The 24,306-nt window shown below is 43.0% G+C and overlaps 1 protein-coding gene across 1 annotated transcript in view; it reads right to left on the bottom strand.

The window, feature by feature from the left end:
* LOC124009317 (sodium channel protein type 4 subunit alpha-like) overlaps positions 1 to 24,306 on the bottom strand; it is a 143,822-nt gene that overhangs the window by 65,228 nt on the left and 54,288 nt on the right. Inside the window, exons 4-8 of the mRNA XM_046320983.1 lie at positions 12,790 to 12,879; positions 10,877 to 11,005; positions 6,275 to 6,366; positions 5,803 to 6,045; positions 5,051 to 5,114 (exon numbers count right to left, since the gene is read on the bottom strand). Of these exons, the coding sequence (XP_046176939.1) occupies positions 5,051 to 5,114; positions 5,803 to 6,045; positions 6,275 to 6,366; positions 10,877 to 11,005; positions 12,790 to 12,879 (618 nt within the window). The remainder of the gene's footprint in view (positions 1 to 5,050; positions 5,115 to 5,802; positions 6,046 to 6,274; positions 6,367 to 10,876; positions 11,006 to 12,789; positions 12,880 to 24,306) is intronic.

Below are 24,306 nucleotides of genomic sequence, written 5' to 3'. Positions count from 1 at the left end.
TGATTTTAGCTTCTAAAATGTGAGATTTGTATTTTCATAAAGTAGGGCTCTCCTCAATCAGTGGCCCGCCCCTGTGAAGGCTATAAAACTTTTCAAACACGCCCTCCTCTCCCTTCCTATATAAAGCCTTGACGACAATGTAACCTCCTGTTCTGAGGATGTGAGGACTGTCCGATGTCAGAATGGTTCAGATAATAACTACAGAACGAAGTAAACATCAGCGTGAGCATTGGTTGCGAATGGTATGAACTTTGAACTCTTATTCACTACAAAGTGATATCTCCTAGCCGTTGAGTTAGCAACAGCAGATGCAAACGAGGGTAAGGAAGGAACAGACAGAGTATCCTGTCTATCACAAAACGACATTACTACAACGTATCCAATTGACCACCAGAGACATTCTTCAAAGGACTCAGTTGGGCAACACGGCCTTCCATCTACCACCAACCTACCGAAGCGCAGCTCAGAGTAAATATTTATTGCATTTTCCTTTTCCAAATGGGCGTTAATTTAGAATGCATAAGATACTGTATTTACGATAGCCCAGCTTCTTCCCTTTGTTCCTCAGTCTTCCCGCTCTTTCACTCAAACCCAGTCCCTTTTCATTTGTGTAACAAGCTGACATATCTGTTCCGCCCGCTAGGGACGTTTTCCTTTATGACGTCATTTGTAATCAAGTTAAGATTTAATTATGTATATGTGTAATTAGTTAGGTATTTAGTAAATAAATAATTAAACCCAATTTTGTATTGCTGATTCAACTTGTTAGCCAGGGTTTGTGCAGATAACCAATCATTTACAACTTTCAGATGAGACTGAATTAAGGTGACGATTAATATGGACTGCTATTGATGTAAAATATTACTAGGTGTTTAAGAGTTTATTCGGAAGATAACAGCTCTATAAATATTGTTTCGTGGTGCCCCGACTCTCTAGTTAATTATATTTACATGATTAGGTCAATAATTCACTACGGATCAATTATTTTATAGAATAGCATGTCATATCACTTAATCCGGCATAGCCAAAGACACGACAGCGTCATTGATCTTTTAAAATTATTACATCGTAAAAGGATACACCCTCCAACCCCCAGTTCCTCCCCCTACCCCAGCTGGGAAGGCAGGCAGGGTAGGCTGCTCAACAGTCCACACTTAGAAGGTTGTATCTTCTAGAGCTAGTGATTTATCATGACGTAAACTTCTGTTCAACAGCCCCTGACAAGACAGGACTGCTAGGGGCCCTGACATGCTAGGTGCTATAATCTGACATGCTTGGTGCTATAACTTGACATGCTAGGGGCTATAACTTGACATGCTAGGGGCTATAACCTGACATGCTAGGGGCTATAACCTGACATGCTAGGGGCTATACCCTGACATGCTAGGTGCTATAATCTGACATGCTAGGTGCTATAACCTGACATGCTAGGGGCTATAACCTGACATGCTAGGTGCTATAACCTGACATGCTAGGGGATATAACCTGACATGCTAGGGGCTATAACCTGACATGCTAGGGGCTAGAGGTTATACCCTGACACGCTAGGGGCTAGAGGTTATATCCTAACATGCTAGGGGCTCTACCCTGACATGCTAGGGGCTATAACCTGACATGCTAGGGGCTATAACCTGACATGCTAGGGGCTATAACCTGACATGCTAGGGGCTATACCCTGACATGCTAGGTGCTATAATCTGACATGCTAGGTGCTATAACCTGACATGCTAGGGGCTATAACCTGACATGTTAGGGGATATAATCTGACATGCTAGGTGCTAAAACCTGACATGCTAGGGGCTATAACCTGACATGTTAGGGGCTACAATCTGACATGCTAGGGGCTATACCCTGACATGCTAGGTGCTAAAACCTGACATGCTAGGGGCTATAACCTGACATGTTAGGGGCTATAACCTGACATGCTAGGGGCTATACCCTGACATGCTAGGTGCTATAATCTGACATGCTAGGTGCTATAACCTGACATGCTAGGGGCTATAACCTGACATGTTAGGGGCTATAATCTGACATGCTAGGGGCTATAACCTGACATGCTAGGGGCTATAACCTGACATGCTAGGGGCAATACCCTGACATGCTAGGGGCTATAACCTGACATGCTTGGCTGCTATAACCTGACATGCCTAGGGGCTCTACCCTGACATGCTAGGGGCTATAACCTGACATGCTTGGCTGCTATAACCTGACATGCTAGGGGCTAAGGCTATACCCTGACACTATGCATTTGAATATGGCTTGGGAGGAGCTCTAGCTTTGTCCTGTCTGGACTAGTGTAGTACATATAATTGTTTGCTGCCCATCACGCTTTACCCTCACTAACAGCTTTACCCTCACTAACAGCTTTACCCTCACTAACAGCTTTACCCTCACTAACAGCTTTACCCTCACTAACAGTTTTACCCTCACTAACAGTACACTATGCTTTACCCTCACTAACAGTCCACTATGCTTTACCCTCACTAACAGTACACTATGCTTTACCCTCACTAACAGTCCACTATGCTTTACCCTCACTAACAGTACATTATGCTTTACCCTCACTAACAGTTTTACCCTCACTAACAGTTCACTATGTTTTACCCTCACTAACAGTTCACTATGCTTTACCCTCACTAACAGCTTTACCCTCACTAACAGTCCACTATGCTTTACCCTCACTAACAGTATACTATGCTTTACCCTCACTAACAGTACACTATGCTTTACCCTCACTAACAGTTTTACCCTCACTAACAGTACACTATGCTTTACCCTCACTAACAGTTCACTATGCTTTACCCTCACTAACAGTTTTACCCTCACTAACAGTACACTATGCTTTACCCTCACTAACAGTTCACTATGCTTTACCCTCACTAACAGCTTTACCCTCACTAACAGCTTTACCCTCACTAACAGCTTTACCCTCACTAACAGCTTTACCCTCACTAACAGTACACTATGCTTTACCCTCACTAACAGTTCACTATGCTTTACCCTCACTAACAGTTTTACCCTCACTAACAGCTTTACCCTCACTAACAGCTTTACCCTCACTAACAGCTTTACCCTCACTAACAGTTTTACCCTCACTAACAGTTTTACCCTCACTAACAGTACACTATGCTTTACCCCCACTAACAGTACACTATGCTTTACCCCCACTAACAGTACACTATGCTTTACCCTCACTAACAGTTCACTATGCTTTACCCTCACTAACAGTTCACTAATGCTTTACCCTCACTAACAGCTTTACCCTCACTAACAGCTTTACCCTCACTAACAGTTTTACCCTCACTAACAGTTTTACCCTCACTAACAGTTTTACCCTCACTAACAGTACACTATGCTTTACCCTCACTAACAGTTCACTATGCTTTACCCTCACTAACAGTTCACTATGCTTTACCCTCACTTACAGTTCACTAATGCTTTACCCTCACTAACAGTTTTACCCTCACTAACAGTACACTATGCTTTACCCTCACTAACAGTTCACTATGCTTTACCCTCACTAACAGTACACTATGCTTTACCCTCACTAACAGTACACTATGCTTTACCCTCACTAACAGTTTTACCCTCACTAACAGTACACTATGCTTTACCCTCACTAACAGTTCACTATGCTTTACCCTCACTTACAGTTCACTAATGCTTTACCCTCACTAACAGTTTTACCCTCACTAACAGTACACTATGCTTTACCCTCACTAACAGTTCACTATGCTTTACCCTCACTAACAGTACACTATGCTTTACCCTCACTAACAGTACACTATGCTTTACCCTCACTAACAGTTTTACCCTCACTAACAGTACACTATGCTTTACCCTCACTAACAGTTCACTATGCTTTACCCTCACTAACAGTTTTACCCTCACTAACAGTACACTATGCTTTACCCTCACTAACAGTTCACTATGCTTTACCCTCACTAACAGCTTTACCCTCACTAACAGTTCACTATGCTTTACCCTCACTAACAGTTCACTATGCTTTACCCTCACTAACAGTTTTACCCTCACTAACAGCTTTACCCTCACTAACAGCTTTACCCTCACTAACAGCTTTACCCTCACTAACAGCTTTACCCTCACTAACAGTTTTACCCTCACTAACAGTTTTACCCTCACTAACAGTACACTATGCTTTACCCCCACTAACAGTACACTATGCTTTACCCCCACTAACAGTACACTATGCTTTACCCTCACTAACAGTTCACTATGCTTTACCCTCACTAACAGTTCACTAATGCTTTACCCTCACTAACAGCTTTACCCTCACTAACAGCTTTACCCTCACTAACAGTTTTACCCTCACTAACAGTTTTACCCTCACTAACAGTTTTACCCTCACTAACAGTACACTATGCTTTACCCTCACTAACAGTTCACTATGCTTTACCCTCACTAACAGTTCACTATGCTTTACCCTCACTAACAGTTCACTAATGCTTTACCCTCACTAACAGTTTTACCCTCACTAACAGTACACTATGCTTTACCCTCACTAACAGTTCACTATGCTTTACCCTCACTAACAGCTTTACCCTCACTAACAGCTTTACCCTCACTAACAGCTTTACCCTCACTAACAGTTTTACCCTCACTAACAGTTTTACCCTCACTAACAGTTTTACCCTCACTAACAGTTCACTATGCTTTACCCTCACTAACAGCTTTACCCTCACTAACAGTTTTACCCTCACTAACAGTTTTACCCTCACTAACAGTTTTACCCTCACTAACAGTACACTATGCTTTACCCTCACTAACAGTACACTATGCTTTACCCTCACTAACAGTTTTACCCTCACTAACAGTACACTATGCTTTACCCTCACTAACAGTTTTACCCTCACTAACAGTACACTATGTTTTACCCTCACTAACAGTTTTACCCTCACTAACAGTTTTACCCTCACTAACAGTTTTACCCTCACTAACAGTTTTACCCTCACTAACAGTTCACTATTCACAAGCAGATGTTATGTAGAAGAACAACATTATGCAATAGCCAGTACAGCAGCTGACTTACCCTGCATCTTGTCCATATCCACAAATTAAGGCATCCTTTGCTCCTTCAACTTTGTAGAAATTATCTGAAAAGCAGATTAGGAACATGACTTATACACAATACATACAACTAAGGTAATAAAAACAATACAGTCTTGAGGCCTGCTTTAAATGGTCCAACCGATTGAGAGTTCCTGAGCTGGTCGTTCCAGCGGCCAGTAACCTAACAGTAATTTTATTTTAATTTAACCTTTATTTAACTAAGCAAGTCAGTTAAGAAAAAAAAATCTTATTCACAGTGGGCTCACTGCCTTGTTCAGGGGAAGAATTACAGATTTTTACCATGTCAGCACGGGGATTTTGAACTAGCAACCTTTTGAGTTACTGGCCCAACGCTCCAACCACTAGGCTACCTGCCGCCCCAGTAATACACACTACAGCTTTGACCCATCATCATTGTGCACCCGCCCGCCTACCTTATACATGCCATTTAGCAGACGATTTTATCTAAAGCAATTTACAGTCTAAAAGTGTTGGATTAAATGCAGAAGACATATGACTCCGGGAATTGAACCCACAATTTTGGCTTTGCAAGCACCATCCTCTACCAACTGACCAATTACAGTACTGAGTGTAATTTTATATTGCAGCATACCAATTCATATTTAGTGTGTCATATCCCTTGCACTCGTATTGGCCTTAACAAAGGCTTCCAAACTGGCTGTGCCTACAGCGCAGAACAGACCGAAAGGACATGACCCCCCCAACAAAAACCTTCATTGGTGACAAAGTCGTTCATGGAGCTCCAGGTCCTATTGTTGCAGGTGAAGGTGTCGTTGACGTTGTATGACGAGTTGACGCAGTGTGCCGCGCTACGGACGCACTTCTGCCGCAGGATGCCCATGAACAGCTGCAGGCCGATGAGAGCGAACACGCTCAGGCAGAACACAGTCAGGACCATCACGTCTGCAAGCTTCTTCACTGACTGGATCAGAGCACCAACGATGGTCTTCAGGCCTGAGGGAGACACACAATAGATTATACAATGTCCCCAATAGACTTGACAGTTAAACAGTGTCTTAGATTTCCAGTAGACAAGAGATGAGTTCGAGATTGTCCTGTGATTGTCTTTGACCTACAGGTTATATTTATCAGCTTTACAATGTCCTGCAAGGCTTCACACCTATCAGCTTGCATTTACAGTAAAATGTCCACAGACAGAACAGAAGAAAATAGTTTCTCTCACCTGGAATGACAGAGATGGTTTTCAGCGCTCGGAGGACCCTGAATGTTCTCAAAGCAGACACGTTTCCCAGATCCACAAACTCTGTGAGATATCTGCAACATGATGAAAGACATGAGGACAATGCTGTCCCATAAATGCAGCACCAGCTGGCTAAACAGATATCAGACTGATTCAGAGTGGACAGAACGGGGGTTTTAAAGACAGAAGAGAAATGGACATGTGCAGCACTAAGGGTATAAATCAATCTATAAAGAGAGAGAATTTTAACAGGGCATTGCCCTTCAAAACATCGCTGTGACTTGATCAAGAAACTCATCTCTACTCAGTTGGCTTGTAGGTGGTCAACTGCAGTACAACAAACAAACAAAAAACCACTTCAGGAGTCCAAGGATAAGAAATGTCTTGGGTATTATCAAGTCCCTTAGTCGAACACCTGATTCCCTTCTTGTTGATGATGATGATGATGGTAGTGGTGATGATGGTAGTGATGATGATGATAGTGATGATGATGGTAGTGATGATGATGATAGTGATGGTAGTGATGATGATGATGGTGATAGTGATGGTAGTGATGATGATGATAGTGATGGTAGTGATGATGATGGTAGTGATGATCATATTGGTGATGATGGTAGTGATGCTGATGGTGATGATGATGGTGGTGATGGTGATGGTGGTGATGGTAGTGATGATGGTGATGGAGACGGTAGTGATGATGGTGATAATGATGGTGATTATGATGATGATGGTAGTGATGGTAATGGTAGTGATGATGGTGATGGTAACGATGATGGTGATGGTAGTGATGATGGTGATGATAATGATAGTGATGATGATAGTGATGGTAGTGATGATGATGGTAGTGATGATGGTGATGGTAATAATGGTAGTGATGATCGTATTGGTGATGATGATGGTAGTGATGATGGTGAAGGTAGTGATGATGGTGATGGTGAAGATGATGGTGATGATGATAGTGATGATGGTGATGATGATGATGATGGTGATGGTAGTGATGATGGTGATGGTAGTGATGATGATGATGGTGGTGGTGATGATGATGATGATGATGGTGATGATGGTGGTGATGATGGTGATGATGGTGATGATGATTGTGATGATGGTAGTGATGATGATGATGGTGATGATGAATGTAGTGATGATGATGATGATGATGATGGTGATGATGATTGTGATGATGGTAGTGATGATGATGATGGTGATGATGAATGTAGTGATGATGATGGTGATGGTAGTGATGATGGTGATGGTGATGGTAGTGATGATGATGATGGTGGTGGTGATGATGATGATGATGATGATGATGATGATGATGATGATGATGATGGTGATGATGATGGTGGTGATGATGGTGATGATGGTGATGATGATGATGGTGATGGTAGTGATGATGGTGATGGTGATGGTAGTGATGATGATGGTGGTGATGATGGTGATGATGGTGATGATGATTGTGATGATGGTAGTGATGATGATGATGGTGATGATGAATGTAGTGATGATGATGATGATGATGGGGATGATGATGGTAGTGATGATGATGATGATGATGGTAGTGATGATGATGATGGTAGTGATGATGGTGATAATGATGGTAGTGATGATGATGATGGTGATGTGATGATAATGGTAGTGATGATGGTGATGGTAGTGATGATGGTAGTGATGATGATGATGGTAGTGATGATGGTGATGGTAGTGATGATGGTAGTGATGACGATGATGGTGGTAGTGATGGTGATGATGATGGTAGTGATGATGACAATGGTAGTGATGATGATGGTAGTGATAATGATGATGATGAGGATGGTAGTGATAATGATGATGATGAGGATGGTAGTGATGATGGTAATTGTTTTGATGATGGTGAGGATGATGGTGATGACGATGATGGTGATGGTAGTGATGATGGTGATGGTGATGATGATGATGGTGATGATGATGGTAGTGATGATGGTGATGATGATGGTAGTGATGATGGTGATGATGATGGTGATGATGATTGTGATGATGGTAGTGATGATGATGGTGATGGTAGTGATGATGGTGATGGTAGTGATGATGATGATGGTGGTGGTGATGATGATGATGATGGTGATGATGGTGGTGATGATGATGATGGTAGTGATGATGGTGATGATGATGATGGTAGTGATGATGGTAGTGATGATGGTAGTGATGATGGTGATGATGATGATGGTAGTGATGATGGTAGTGATGATGGTAGTGATGATGGTAGTGATGATGGTAGTGATGATGATGGTGATGGTAGTGATGATGGTGATGGTGGCGATGATGATGGTGGTGAAGGTAGTGATGATGGTGATGGTCATGATGGTTGTGATAATGGTGATGGTTTTGATGATGGTGATGATGATGGTGATGACGATGATGGTAGTGATGATGATGATGATGATGGTGGTGAAGGTAGTGATGATGGTGATGATGGTGATGTTAGTGATGATGATGATGATGGTAGTGATGATGGTGATGTCTAAGGACCATATTTTCTCAGTATTGTTACCTGTGTCATTTTTCCTTCCTGTTTATTTATTCTAAGTGGTGAGGAACAGGTGCATCCCTGTAACTGAGCATCATTTAGAGAGCTGAGGCTTAGTGAACATGGCCCTAGCTGTGTCCTCTCTCTCTGTCTCTCTCCTATATATAGCCTAAAGCCCTAAACGGTTGAGCAGCCTTATGGTGTTCTGTCCTGGTCCAGTGTACTGAAAGAGTTGTTTCATTACCCAAGCAGGTCCTAACATATTCAGGATGTATAAACTATGGAGGAGGAGTCAGATGTAATCTCACAACCTTGTTATTGTCATAATAAATGCGACCTTATGTGTGTATCATGTGATGGGATGTGATATTGCGTGTGGGGATAAAGGTGCTTAAAACTCCTATATTAATGGTCCCTAGGCACTGTTGCCATTAGAGACTCTCTCTGGATCTCTCAGCTCTCCAGAGTCCTGTTTCCTCCAACTCTCTCTCGCTTTCTCTCTCTCTCTCTCTCTCTCTCTCTCTCTCTCCCTCTCTCTCTCTCTCTCTCTCTGGTGGTGAAATTTGAAGTCTCTCTCACTTTCTCTCTCTCTCTCTCTCCTCTCCAGCTGTATCCTCTATAGCTGTATCCTCTCTAGCTGTATCCTCTATAGCTATTTCCTCTCTAGCTGTATCCTCTATAGCTGTCTCCTCTCTATAGCTGTATCCTCTATAGCTATTTCCCCCAAACTTGTTTCCTCTCTAGCTGTATCCTCTATAGCTGTTTCCCCCAAACTTGTTTCCTCTATAGCTGTATCCTCTATAGCTGTTTCCTCTATAGCTGTATCCTCTACAGCCGTATCCTCTCTAGCTGTATCCTCTATAGCTGTATCCTCTCTAGCTGTATCCTCTATAGCTGTATCCTCTATAGCTGTATCCTCTATAGCTGTATCCTCTAAAGCTGTATCCTCTATAACTGTATCCTCTATAGCTGTATCCTCTATAGCTGTATCCTCTACAGCTGTATCCTCTATAGCTGTATCCTCTATAGCTGTATCTATAGCTCTATCCTCTACAGCTGTATCCTCTATAGCTGTATCCTCTATAGCTGTATCCTCTACAGCTGTATCCTCTATAGCTGTATCCTCTACAGCTGTATCCTCTATAGCTGTATCCTCTACAGCTGTATCCTCTATAGCTGTATCCTCTACAGCTGTATCCTCTATAGCTGTATCCTCTATAGCTGTATCCTCTATAGCTGTATCCTCTACAGCTGTATCCTCTATAGCTGTATCCTCTACAGCTGTATCCTCTACAGCTGTATCCTCTATAGCTGTATCCTCTACAGCTGTATCCTCTACAGCTGTATCCTCTACAGCTGTATCCTCTATAGCTGTATCCTCTACAGCTGTATCCTCTATAGCTGTATCCTCTATAGCTGTATCCTCTACAGCTGTATCCTCTATAGCTGTATCCTCTACAGCTGTATCCTCTACAGCTGTATCCTCTATAGCTGTATCCTCTACAGCTGTATCCTCTACAGCTGTTTCCTCTATAGCTGTATCCTCTATAGCTGTATCCTCTACAGCTGTATCCTCTATAGCTGTATCCTCTACAGCTGTATCCTCTATAGCTGTATCCTCTACAGCTGTTTCCTCTACAGCTGTATCCTCTATAGCTGTATCCTCTACAGCTGTATCCTCTATAGCTGTATCCTCTACAGCTGTATCCTCTATAGCTGTATCCTCTACAGCTGTATCCTCTACAGCTGTATCCTCTACAGCTGTATCACCACGGACGGGTTTCTAGACCATCCTCCCTCCATTATCCTCTCTGACATTGTTTATTTCGCTCTCAGAAGTCCATTCACAATGCAACCCTTTAAGTACCCGGTAAGTCCCAAAGTCAAGTGATGTTTTCATTTTAAATAATGAATATTAAATCCACATGTCATCCACCTAAATGACATCTCTCTCTCTCACTCTCTCTCTCTCTCTCTCTGGGATGTATCAAAAGCCCCTGCATGGCAAATACCTATCAATTGAACAGGACGTGGCTAGGGGTGAAGGAGTATAAATACCAGACTAAAGGAGTGGTACTCACGCCATAGAGATTACACTAAAATCTAGCCAGTTCCAGGGGTCTCTCAGGAAGGTGAACGGCCCGACACAGAATCCTCTCGCAAATATCTTTATCATGGACTCAAAGGTGTAGATACCGGTGAACGTGTACCTGGAAAATATAATTTAGTGGATTCAAAACGACACAGTATTGGGCAATAGCACTGGATGGAATGAAGAGAGATCATTCGTTAAGGTATAAAATAACAGTGTTTCAACTCCTTTAGCATGGAATGAAGAGAGATCATTCGTTAAGGTATAAAATAACAGTGTTTCAACTCCTTTAGCATGGAATGAAGAGAGATCATTCGTTAAGGTATAAAATAACAGTGTTTCAACTCATTTAGCATGGAATGAAGAGAGATGATTCGTTAAGGTATAAAAAAACAGTGTTTCAACTCATTTAGCATGGAATGAAGAGAGATGATTCGTTAAGGTATAAAATAACAGTGTTTCAACTCATTTAGCATGGAATGAAGAGAGATGATTCGTTAAGGTATAAAATAACAGTGTTTCAACTCATTTAGCATGGAATGAAGAGAGATGATTCGTTAAGGTATAAAATAACAGTGTTTCAACTCATTTAGCATGGAATGAAGAGAGATGATTCGTTAAGGTATAAAATAACAGTGTTTCAACTCATTTAGCATGGAATGAAGAGAGATGATTCGTTAAGGTATAAAATAACAGTGTTTCAACTCATTTAGCATGGAATGAAGAGAGATGATTCGTTAAGGTATAAAATAACAGTGTTTCAACTCATTTAGCATGGAATGAAGAGAGATGATTCGTTAAGGTATAAAATAACAGTGTTTCAACTCATTTAGCATGGAATGAAGAGAGATGATTCGTTAAGGTATAAAATAACAGTGTTTCAACTCATTTAGCATGGAATGAAGAGAGATGATTCGTTAAGGTATAAAATAACAGTGTTTCAACTCATTTAGCATGGAATGAAGAGAGATGATTCGTTAAGGTATAAAATAACAGTGTTTCAACTCATTTAGCATGGAATGAAGAGAGATGATTCGTTAAGGTATAAAATAACAGTGTTTCAACTCATTTAGCATGGAATGAAGAGAGATGATTCGTTAAGGTATAAAATAACAGTGTTTCAACTCATTTAGCATGGAATGAAGAGAGATGATTCGTTAAGGTATAAAATAACAGTGTTTCAACTCATTTAGCATGGAATGAAGAGAGATGATTCGTTAAGGTATAAAATAACAGTGTTTCAACTCATTTAGCATGGAATGAAGAGAGATGATTCGTTAAGGTATAAAATAACAGTGTTTGAACTCATTTAGCATGCTCTCAATCAACCCATTGAATGTAAAAATATGGTGCATACAAAGCAAGGTATTGTGAGCTAGCAAGGGTGAGTGTGTGTCATGTCATGCATTCCCAGAATACTTTGTGTCAGAGGCTAGTTTTACCTCAGGTATAAACATTCAGTAACGGAATTTGAAGTTTATCATTCATCACATTCCAATTGTAAAATATATTTAATAATCAAAAACCTGATTGAAAAGTGTTGGCGGCGAAGTGTGGGGCAAATTATACACCAACGCCAAGTATTCATTCTCATGTGACATTCCAAGTGCAGTGAGTGAGCCGACCGTATCACATGCTTGATGTTACTGTAGCAACACACCGTGGCAACCGTATAACATGCTTGATGTAGGCTACTTACATTTGAAATACAGTAACTCGCCGATCAGGATTCACACACTGTTACTGTTACTGTAGCAACACGCCATGGCAACGCTCAATATTGGGACAAATATTGAGGGGGGGGGGGGGGGGGACAGAGGAAGTTCCTATCACAGGGAAAACAGTGTATTCACCATCAAAAGAAGTGTACTAAGGAGGGAGGAAGTGTAGACTATTACTCACTCCAGGTACTTGGTCCAAGGGGCAGGGTCCGACATGGCCATGAAGCAACAGTTGGTCAGAATAGTACACATAATGAACAAGCTGAATAATGTGAAGAAACGGTTAAAGTAAATGCACATGTGTTTGTCAAATGTATCACATACTGTACTTACCACACCTTCGCTCTAAATTAAGTTACCTTTTTTTTTGCGTGAAAATGTTTCTATTAGTGATGTAATTCTGAGAACTAGACATCCTTTCAATGGAAAATAATCCTTTGAAATATGACCATGAGGGTAAATAAACTGACTAAGTTTGTCCTTGTTAGCAAGGTCCTCCTCACGACTACCCTGTTCATTTTCTATACAGTAAATGCTTGCATGATAGCTTGTTCCGGCTCCCATGACCAGTTGGGTTGTTGTTACGGTAGTTCATACATCATAGCTCACCCTTAGCTTTCAGGTCATAGCTTGAGACTGGGGATGTGTTTTTCTCCACGTCTCTAATACTGGGCGTACACTACTGAGCTGAGCCTCTCACGTTAAAACAATCGTCTTTCCTGTAGTTGTTTTGTGTTGCCAGTAAATTATGTGACATCAGAATGGTGTCACATCACATCAGAATGGTGTCACATCACATCAGAATGGTGTCACATCACATCAGAATGGTGTCACATCACATCAGAATGGTGTCACATCACATCAGAATGGTGTGAAGATGTGATTAGATTGTTAACGTAACTAGAACGAGCTGTGGCTCAAAGTAGCCCATTAAACTTTTGCGGTCAGTCATTCACGCTTGTTATACAGAGTTGTAATATCAAAAAAACAAACATTGTTTGTGAATAACAATTTGACACTTTTGCTTTTAATGAAAGTAAAAATGCATACTGGCTAGCTGGTATTAGTTATGGCTCCTGCTGGAGAGTCTACACATTCTGGGTGATGTGAAACAACGACATCATGTCGCTAAGCTTCTTCTCTGGCGAACTCTCATTGGCTATTGCCGATCACCGTTCTCAAAACTCTGTCGTAGCACATCTCACACTACAAGAGCGTTGCAGATTTTCAGCTGATAAAAATTAAACATGTTTGAAAATATCGGGATGTCTGGGATGGCTCAAAGAGACAGAATTGGTAGACCTCAGATTGAAGTCTCTGACCCGCTCGTATTAAACGAGCGACTAGGCAACGACATGGGGATTTTGTCTCCGATCTCAAAAACTTGTTTGGGACAGCTAAATCGTGTCGTGTACACCTGGCTTAAGATGTCTCTCTTTTATGATTTGTTTCCAGAATTCTGTAGTGAATATTTCTAACAAAGTGGACTCTTACTAAAAAAAATAAGAAGGAAATTAAGATGTTATCTAGCATTTCACCCACAAACATAGATCTACATCTTGACATTAACGACACATTTGCTAACACAGTAAGGGTGAACCATTGCAATTGTTAGGGATAGATTTTTAAACCCCGATAGTATAGTACAGAACAACAGAATATATATACTGTAGAACAAGAGGATGGATTCAGTAGAGAACAAGAGGATGGATTCAGCAGAGAACGAGAGGATGGATTCAGCAGAGAACGAGAGGATGGATTCAGTAGAGAACGAGAGGATGGATTCAGCAGAGAACGAGAGGATGGATTCAGCAGAGAACGAGAGGATGGATTCAGTAGAGAACGAGAGGATGGATTGATTTAGTAGAGAAAGAGAGGATGGAAGGATTTAGTAGAGAATGAGAGGAGAACGAGAGGATGGATGGATTTAGAAGAGAAGGAGAGGATGGGTGGATTTAGTAGAGAATAAGAGGATGGATGTATTTAGCAGAGAACGAGATGATGGATGGTGTTAGTAGGGAACGAGAGGAGAACGAGAGGATGGGTGGATTTTGTAGAGAATGAGAGGATGGATGGATTCAGTAGAGAAAGGGGGTGGATGATTTAGTAGAGAAAGAGAGGATGGATGGATTCAGTAGAGAAAGGGGGTGGATGATTTAGTAGAGAAAGAGAGGATGGATGGATTCAGTAGAGAAAGAGAAGATGGATGGATTCAGGAGAGAAAGAAGGATGGATGGATTCAGGAGAGAAAGAGAGGGTGTATGAATTCAGTAGAGAAAGAGAGGATGGATGGATTCAGCAGAGAACAAGAGGATGGATGTATTTAGTAGGGAACGAGAGGAGAACGAGAGGATGGATGGATTTAGTAGAGAATGAGAGGATGGATGGATTCAGTAGAGAAAGAGGGGTGGATGATTTCGGTAGAGAAAGAAGGATGGATGAATTCAGTAGAGAAATAGAGGATGGATGGATTAGAGAAAGAGGATGGATGGATTCAGTAGAGAACGAGAGGATGGAGGGATTCAGTAGAGGAAGAGAGGAGGGATGGATTCAGTAGAGAAAGAGAGGATGGATGGATTTAGTAGAGAAAGAGAGGGTGGATGAATTCAGTAGAGAAAGAGATGATGAGTGTATGAGAGAAAGAGATGATGGATGGATTCAGTAGAGAGAGGATGGATGGATTCAGTAGAGAGAGGATGGATGGATTCAGTAGAGGAAGAGAGAGTGGATGAATTTAATAGAGAAAGAGGGTATGGATGGATTCAGTAGAGAGGATGGATGGATTCAGTAGAGGAAGAGAGGTTGGATAGATTCAGTAGAGAAAGAGAGAGTGGATGAATTTAATAGAGAAAGAGGGTATGGATGGATTCAGTACAGAAAGAGAGAATGGATGGATTCAGTAGAGAAATAGGGGTGGATGAATTCAATAGAGAAAGAGAGTATGGATGGATTCAGTAGAGAAAGAAAGGATGGATTCAGCAGAGAACGAGAGGATGGATTCAGTAGGGAACGAGAGGATGTATTGATTTAGTAGAGAAAGAGAGGATGGATGGATTTAGTAGAGAATTAGAGGAGAACGAGAGGGTGGGTGGATTTAGAAGAGAAGGAGAGGATGGGTGGATTTAGTAGAGAATAAGAGGATGGATGTATTTAGCAGAGAACGAGACGATGGATGGATTTAGTAGGGAACAAGAGGAGAACGAGAGGATGGGTGGATTTTGTAGAGAATGAGAGGATGGATGGATTCAGTAGAGAAAGAGGGGGTGGATGATTTAGTAGAGAAAGAGAGGATGGATGGATTCAGTAGAGAAAGAGAAGATGGATGGATTCAGTAGAGAAAGAGAGGATGGATGGATTCAGGAGAGAAAGAAGGATGGATGGATTCAGCAGAGAACGAGAGGATGGATTCAGTAGAGAACGAGAGGATGTATTGATTTAGTAGAGAAAGAGAGGATGGATGGATTTAGTAGAGAATTAGAGGAGAACGAGAGGATGGATGGATTTAGAAGAGAAGGAGAGGATGGGTGGATTTAGTAGAGAATAAGAGGATGGATGTATTTAGCAGAGAACGAGACGATGGATGGTGTTAGTAGGGAACGAGAGGAGAACGAGAGGATGGGTGGATTTTGTAGAGAATGAGAGGATGGATGGATTCAGTAGAGAAAGGGGGTGGATGATTTAGTAGAGAAAGAGAGGATGGATGGATTCAGTAGAGAAAGAGAAGATGGATGGATTCAGGAGAGAAAGAAGGATGGATGGATTCAGGAGAGAAAGAGAGGGTGTATGAATTCAGTAGAGAAAGAGAGGATGGATGGATTCAGCAGAGAACAAGAGGATGGATGTATTTAGTAGGGAACGGAGGAGAACGAGAGGATGGATGGATTTAGTAGAGAATGAGAGGATGGATGGATTCAGTAGAGAAAGAGGGGGTGGATGATTTCGGTAGAGAAAGAAGGATGGATGAATTCAGTAGAGAAATAGAGGATGGATGGATTAGAGAAAGAGGATGGATGGATTCAGTAGAGAACGAGAGGATGGAGGGATTCAGTAGAGGAAGAGAGGAGGGATGGATTCAGTAGAGAAAGAGAGGATGGATGGATTTAGTAGAGAAAGAGAGGGTGGATGAATTCAGTAGAGAAAGAGATGATGAGTGTATGAGAGAAAGAGATGATGGATGGATTCAGTAGAGAGAGGATGGATGGATTCAGTAGAGAGAGGATGGATGGATTCAGTAGAGGAAGAGAGAGTGGATGAATTTAATAGAGAAAGAGGGTATGGATGGATTCAGTAGAGAGAGGATGGATGGATTCAGTAGAGGAAGAGAGGTTGGATAGATTCAGTAGAGAAAGAGAGAGTGGATGAATTTAATAGAGAAAGAGGGTATGGATGGATTCAGTACAGAAAGAGAGAATGGATGGATTCAGTAGAGAAATAGGGGTGGATGAATTCAATAGAGAAAGAGAGTATGGATGGATTCAGTAGAGAAAGAAAGGATGGATTCAGCAGAGAACGAGAGGATGGATTCAGTAGAGAACGAGAGGATGTATTGATTTAGTAGAGAAAGAGAGGATGGATGGATTTAGTAGAGAATTAGAGGAGAACGAGAGGGTGGGTGGATTTAGAAGAGAAGGAGAGGATGGGTGGATTTAGTAGAGAATAAGAGGATGGATGTATTTAGCAGAGAACGAGACGATGGATGGATTTAGTAGGGAACAAGAGGAGAACGAGAGGATGGGTGGATTTTGTAGAGAATGAGAGGATGGATGGATTCAGTAGAGAAAGAGGGGGTGGATGATTTAGTAGAGAAAGAGAGGATGGATGGATTCAGTAGAGAAAGAGAAGATGGATGGATTCAGTAGAGAAAGAGAGGATGGATGGATTCAGGAGAGAAAGAAGGATGGATGGATTCAGCAGAGAACAAGAGGATGGATGTATTTAGTAGAGAAAGAGAGGGTGGATGAATTCAGTAGATAAAAAGAGATGATGAGTGTATGAGAGAAAGAGATGATGGATGGATTCAGTAGAGAGAGGATGGATGGATTCAGTAGAGGAAGAGAGGTTGGATGAATTTAATAGAGAAAGAGGGTATGGATGGATTCAGTACAGAAAGAGAGAATGGATGGATTCAGTAGAGAAAGAGAGGATGGGTGGATGATTCAGTAGAGAACGAGAGGATGGATGGATTCAGTAGAGAAAGAAAGGATGGATTCAGCAGAGAACGAGAGGATGGATTCAGTAGAGAACGAGAGGATGTATTGATTTAGTAGAGAAAGAGAGGATGGATGGATTTAGTAGAGAATTAGAGGAGAACGAGAGGGTGGGTGGATTTAGAAGAGAAGGAGAGGATGGGTGGATTTAGTAGAGAATAAGAGGATGGATGTATTTAGCAGAGAACGAGACGATGGATGGATTTAGTAGGGAACGAGAGGAGAACGAGAGGATGGGTGGATTTTGTAGAGAATGAGAGGATGGATGGATTCAGTAGAGAAAGAGGGGGTGGATGATTTAGTAGAGAAAGAGAGGATGGATGGATTCAGTAGAGAAAGAGAGGATGGATGGATTCAGGAGAGAAAGAAGGATGGATGGATTCAGCAGAGAACAAGAGGATGGATGTATTTAGTAGAGAAAGAGAGGGTGGATGAATTCAGTAGAGAAAGAGATGATGAGTGTATGAGAGAAAGAGATGATGGATGGATTCAGTAGAGAGAGGATGGATGGATTCAGTAGAGGAAGAGAGGTTGGATGAATTTAATAGAGAAAGAGGGTATGGATGGATTCAGTACAGAAAGAGAGGGGAACGAGAGGGTGGATGGATTTAGAAGAGAATGAGAGGATGGATGGATTCAGTAGAGAAAGAGAGGGTGTATGAATTCAGTAGAGAAAGAGAGGATGGATGGATTAGAGAAAGAGAGGATGGATGGATTCAGTAGAGAACGAGAGGATGGGTTCAGTAGAGGAAGAGAAAATGGGATGGATTCAGTATAGAAATAGAGGATGGAGGGATTCAGTAGAGAAAGAAGGATGGATGGATTCAGTAGAGAAAGAGAGGGTGGATGAATTCAGTAGAGAAAGAGAGGATGGATGTATTCAGTAGAGAAAGAGAAGATGGATGGATTCAGTAGAGAAAGAGAGGATGGATGGATTCAGGAGAGAAAGAAGGATGGATGGATTCAGGAGAGAAAGAGAGGGTGTATGAATTCAGTAGAGAAAGAGAGAATGGATGGATTCAGCAGAGAACAAGAGGATGGATGTATTTAGTAGGGAACGAGAGGATGGATTCAGTAGAGAACGAGAGGATGGATTGATTTAGTAGAAGAAGAGAGGATGGATGGATTTAGTAGAGAATGAGAGGAGAACAAGAGGATGGATGGATTTAGAAGAGAAGGAGAGGATCGGTGGATTTAGTAGAGAATAAGAGGATGGATGTATTTAGCAGAGAACGAGACGATGGATGGTGTTAGTAGGGAACGAGAGGAGAACGAGAGGATGGGTGGATTTTGTAGAGAATGAGAGGATGGATGGATTCAGTAGAGAAAGGGGGTGGATGATTTAGTAGAGAAAGAGAGGATGGATGGATTCAGTAGAGAAAGAGAAGATGGATGGATTCAGGAGAGAAAGAAGGATGGATGGATTCAGGAGAGAAAGAGAGGGTGTATGAATTCAGTAGAGAAAGAGAGGATGGATGGATTCAGCAGAGAACAAGAGGATGGATGTATTTAGTAGGGAACGAGAGGAGAACGAGAGGATGGATGGATTTAGTAGAGAATGAGAGGATGGATGGATTCAGTAGAGAAAGAGGGGGTGGATGATTTCGGTAGAGAAAGAAGGATGGATGAATTCAGTAGAGAAATAGAGGATGGATGGATTAGAGAAAGAGGATGGATGGATTCAGTAGAGAACGAGAGGATGGAGGGATTCAGTAGAGGAAGAGAGGAGGGATGGATTCAGTAGAGAAAGAGAGGATGGATGGATTTAGTAGAGAAAGAGAGGGTGGATGAATTCAGTAGAGAAAGAGATGATGAGTGTATGAGAGAAAGAGATGATGGATGGATTCAGTAGAGAGAGGATGGATGGATTCAGTAGAGAGAGGATGGATGGATTCAGTAGAGGAAGAGAGAGTGGATGAATTTAATAGAGAAAGAGGGTATGGATGGATTCAGTAGAGAGAGGATGGATGGATTCAGTAGAGGAAGAGAGGTTGGATAGATTCAGTAGAGAAAGAGAGAGTGGATGAATTTAATAGAGAAAGAGGGTATGGATGGATTCAGTACAGAAAGAGAGAATGGATGGATTCAGTAGAGAAATAGGGGTGGATGAATTCAATAGAGAAAGAGAGTATGGATGGATTCAGTAGAGAAAGAAAGGATGGATTCAGCAGAGAACGAGAGGATGGATTCAGTAGAGAACGAGAGGATGTATTGATTTAGTAGAGAAAGAGAGGATGGATGGATTTAGTAGAGAATTAGAGGAGAACGAGAGGGTGGGTGGATTTAGAAGAGAAGGAGATGATGGGTGGATTTAGTAGAGAATAAGAGGATGGATGTATTTAGCAGAGAACGAGACGATGGATGGATTTAGTAGGGAACGAGAGGAGAACGAGAGGATGGGTGGATTTTGTAGAGAATGAGAGGATGGATGGATTCAGTAGAGAAAGAGGGGGTGGATGATTTAGTAGAGAAAGAGAGGATGGATGGATTCAGTAGAGAAAGAGAAGATGGATGGATTCAGTAGAGAAAGAGAGGATGGATGGATTCAGGAGAGAAAGAAGGATGGATGGATTCAGCAGAGAACAAGAGGATGGATGTATTTAGTAGAGAAAGAGAGGGTGGATGAATTCAGTAGAGAAAGAGATGATGAGTGTATGAGAGAAAGAGATGATGGATGGATTCAGTAGAGAGAGGATGGATGGATTCAGTAGAGGAAGAGAGGTTGGATGAATTTAATAGAGAAAGAGGGTATGGATGGATTCAGTACAGAAAGAGAGGGGAACGAGAGGGTGGATGGATTTAGAAGAGAATGAGAGGATGGATGGATTCAGTAGAGAAAGAGAGGGTGTATGAATTCAGTAGAGAAAGAGAGGATGGATGGATTAGAGAAAGAGAGGATGGATGGATTCAGTAGAGAACGAGAGGATGGGTTCAGTAGAGGAAGAGAAAATGGGATGGATTCAGTATAGAAATAGAGGATGGAGGGATTCAGTAGAGAAAGAAGGATGGATGGATTCAGTAGAGAAAGAGAGGGTGGATGAATTCAGTAGAGAAAGAGAGGATGGATGTATTCAGTAGAGAAAGAGAAGATGGATGGATTCAGTAGAGAACAAGAGGATGGATGTATTTAGTAGGGAACGAGAGGATGGATTCAGTAGAGAACGAGAGGATGGATTGATTTAGTAGAAGAAGAGAGGATGGATGGATTTAGTAGAGAATGAGAGGAGAACGAGAGGATGGATGGATTTAGAAGAGAAGAAGAGGATGGGTGGATTTAGTAGAGAATAAGAGGATGGATGTATTTAGCAGAGAACGAGACGATGGATGGTGTTAGTAGGGAACGAGAGGAGAACGAGAGGATGGGTGGATTTTGTAGAGAATGAGAGGATGGATGGATTCAGTAGAGAAAGGGGGTGGATGATTTAGTAGAGAAAGAGAGGATGGATGGATTCAGTAGAGAAAGAGAAGATGGATGGATTCAGGAGAGAAAGAATGATGGATGGATTCAGGAGAGAAAGAGAGGGTGTATGAATTCAGTAGAGAAAGAGAGGATGGATGGATTCAGCAGAGAACAAGAGGATGGATGTATTTAGTAGGGAACGAGAGGAGAACGAGAGGATGGATGGATTTAGTAGAGAATGAGAGGATGGATGGATTCAGTAGAGAAAGAGGGGGTGGATGATTTCGGTAGAGAAAGAAGGATGGATGAATTCAGTAGAGAAATAGAGGATGGATGGATTAGAGAAAGAGGATGGATGGATTCAGTAGAGAACGAGAGGATGGAGGGATTCAGTAGAGGAAGAGAGGAGGGATGGATTCAGTAGAGAAAGAGAGGATGGATGGATTTAGTAGAGAAATGTCATGCCGGTGAAAGAGGACCCAAACGCGACTTAACAGAAACAGAGTTTATTAAAGTCCAAAACGGAATAACAGAAATCCTCTAGACTTGTAGAGGGGAAACAACTGGAGAAGCGGCCACAGACTGCAGGTCGCTTCGGGTAGGCGCAGGCCGTAGTCGACTGAGACACCTGCTCACACGCAGCATCTGATGAAGGCACAAAACACGACAGGACAGGGTGATACACAATCACGGCAAAAACACGACAGGACAGGGCGAAACGCAATCACAGCATGGTGAATACAATACAAGGAACCGACGGGACAGGAACGGATCACAAAGGAATAAATAGGGACTCTAATCAGGGGAAAGGATCGGGAACAGGTGTGGGAAGACTAAATGATGATTAGGGGAATAGGAACAGCTGGGAGCAGGAACGGAACGACAGAGAGAAGAGAGAGCGAGAGAGTGAGAGAGGGAGGGGGAGAGAGAGGGATAGAAGGAGGGAAAGAACCAAACAAGACCAGCAGAGGGAAACGAATAGCATGGGGAGCACAGGGACAAGACATGACAATAAATGACAAACATGACAGTACCCCCCCACTCACCGAGCGCCTCCTGGCGCACTCGAGGAGGAATCCTGGCGGCAACGGAGGAAATCATCGATGAGCGAACGGTCCAGCACGTCCCGAGACGGAACCCAACTCCTCTCCTCAGGACCGTAACCCTCCCAATCCACTAGGTATTGGTGACCCCGTCCCGAGAACGCATGTCCATAATCTTATGTACCTTGTAAATAGGTGCGCTCTCGACAAGGACGGGAGGGGGGAGGGAAGACGAACGGGGTGCGAAGAAAGGGCTTAACACAGGAGACATGGAAGACAGGATGGACGCGACGAAGATGTCGCGGAAGAAGCAGTCGCACAGCGACAGGATTGACGACCTGGGAGACACGGAACGGACCAATGAACCGCGGAGTCAACTTACGAGAAGCTGTCGTAAGAGGAAGGTTGCGAGTGGAAAGCCACACTCTCTGGCCGCAACAATACCTTGGACTCTTAATCCTGCGTTTATTGGCGGCTCTCACCGTCTGTGCCCTGTAACGGCAAAGTGCAGACCTCACCCTCCTCCAGGTGCGCTCACAACGTTGGACAAACGCTTGAGCGGAGGGAACGCTGGACTCGGCAAGCTGGGATGAGAACAGAGGAGGCTGGTAACCCAGACTACTCTGAAACGGAGATAACCCGGTAGCAGACGAAGGAAGCGAATTGTGAGCGTATTCTGCCCAGGGGAGCTGTTCTGCCCAAGACGCAGGGTTTCTGAAAGAAAGGCTGCGTAGTATGCGACCAATCGTCTGATTGGCCCTCTCTGCTTGACCGTTAGACTGGGGATGAAACCCGGAAGAGAGACTGACGGACGCACCAATCAAACGACAGAACTCCCTCCAAAACTGTGACGTGAATTGCGGGCCTCTGTCTGAAACGGCGTCTAACGGGAGGCCATGAATTCTGAATACATTCTCAATAATGATTTGTGCCGTCTCCTTAGCGGAAGGAAGTTTAGCGAGGGGAATGAAATGTGCCGCCTTAGAGAACCTATCGACAACCGTCAGAATCACAGTCTTCCCCGCAGACAAAGGCAGACCGGTAATGAAGTCTAAGGCAATGTGAGACCATGGTCGAGAAGGAATGGGGAGCGGTCTGGAGACGACCGGCAGGAGGAGAGTTACCCGACTTAGTCTGCGCGCAGTCCGAACAAGCAGCCACGAAACGGCGCGTGTCACGCTCCTGAGTCGGCCACCAAAAGCGCTGGCGAATAGACGCAAGAGTGCCTCGAACACCGGGATGACCCGCTAACTTGGCAGAGTGAGCCCACTGAAGAACAGCCAGACGAGTGGAAACAGGAACGAAAAGGAGGTTACTAGGACAAGCGCGCGGCGACGCAGTGTGCGTGAGTGCTTGCTTAACCTGTCTTTCAATTCCCCAGACTGTTAACCCGACAACACGCCCATAAGGAAGAATCCCCTCGGGATCAGTAGAAGCCACAGAAGAACTAAACAGACGGGATAAGGCATCAGGCTTGGTGTTCTTGCTACCCGGACGGTAAGAAATCACAAACTCGAAACGAGCGAAAAACAACGCCCAACGAGCTTGACGGGCATTAAGTCGTTTGGCAGAACGGATGTACTCAAGGTTCTTATGGTCTGTCCAAACGACAAAAGGAACGGTCGCCCCCTCCAACCACTGTCGCCATTCGCCTAGGGCTAAGCGGATGGCGAGCAGTTCACGGTTACCCACATCATAGTTGCGCTCAGATGGCGACAGGCGATGAGAAAAATAAGCGCAAGGATGAACCTTATCGTCAGACTGGAAGCGCTGGGATAGAATGGCTCCCACGCCTACCTCTGAAGCGTCAACCTCGACAATGAATTGTCTAGTGACGTCAGGAGTAACGAGGATAGGAGCGGACGTAAAACGTTCTTTTAGAAGATCAAAAGCTCCCTGGGCGGAACCGGACCACTTAAAACACGTCTTGACAGAAGTAAGAGCTGTGAGAGGGGCAGCAACTTGACCGAAATTACGAATGAAACGCCGATAGAAATTAGCGAAACCTAAAAAGCGCTGCAACTCGACACGTGACCTTGGAACGGGCC

Source organism: Oncorhynchus gorbuscha, linkage group LG22, assembly GCF_021184085.1.
Source record: "Oncorhynchus gorbuscha isolate QuinsamMale2020 ecotype Even-year linkage group LG22, OgorEven_v1.0, whole genome shotgun sequence".
Taxonomy (NCBI): domain Eukaryota; kingdom Metazoa; phylum Chordata; class Actinopteri; order Salmoniformes; family Salmonidae; genus Oncorhynchus; species Oncorhynchus gorbuscha.
This window is presented reverse-complemented; position numbering and strand designations above follow the sequence as displayed.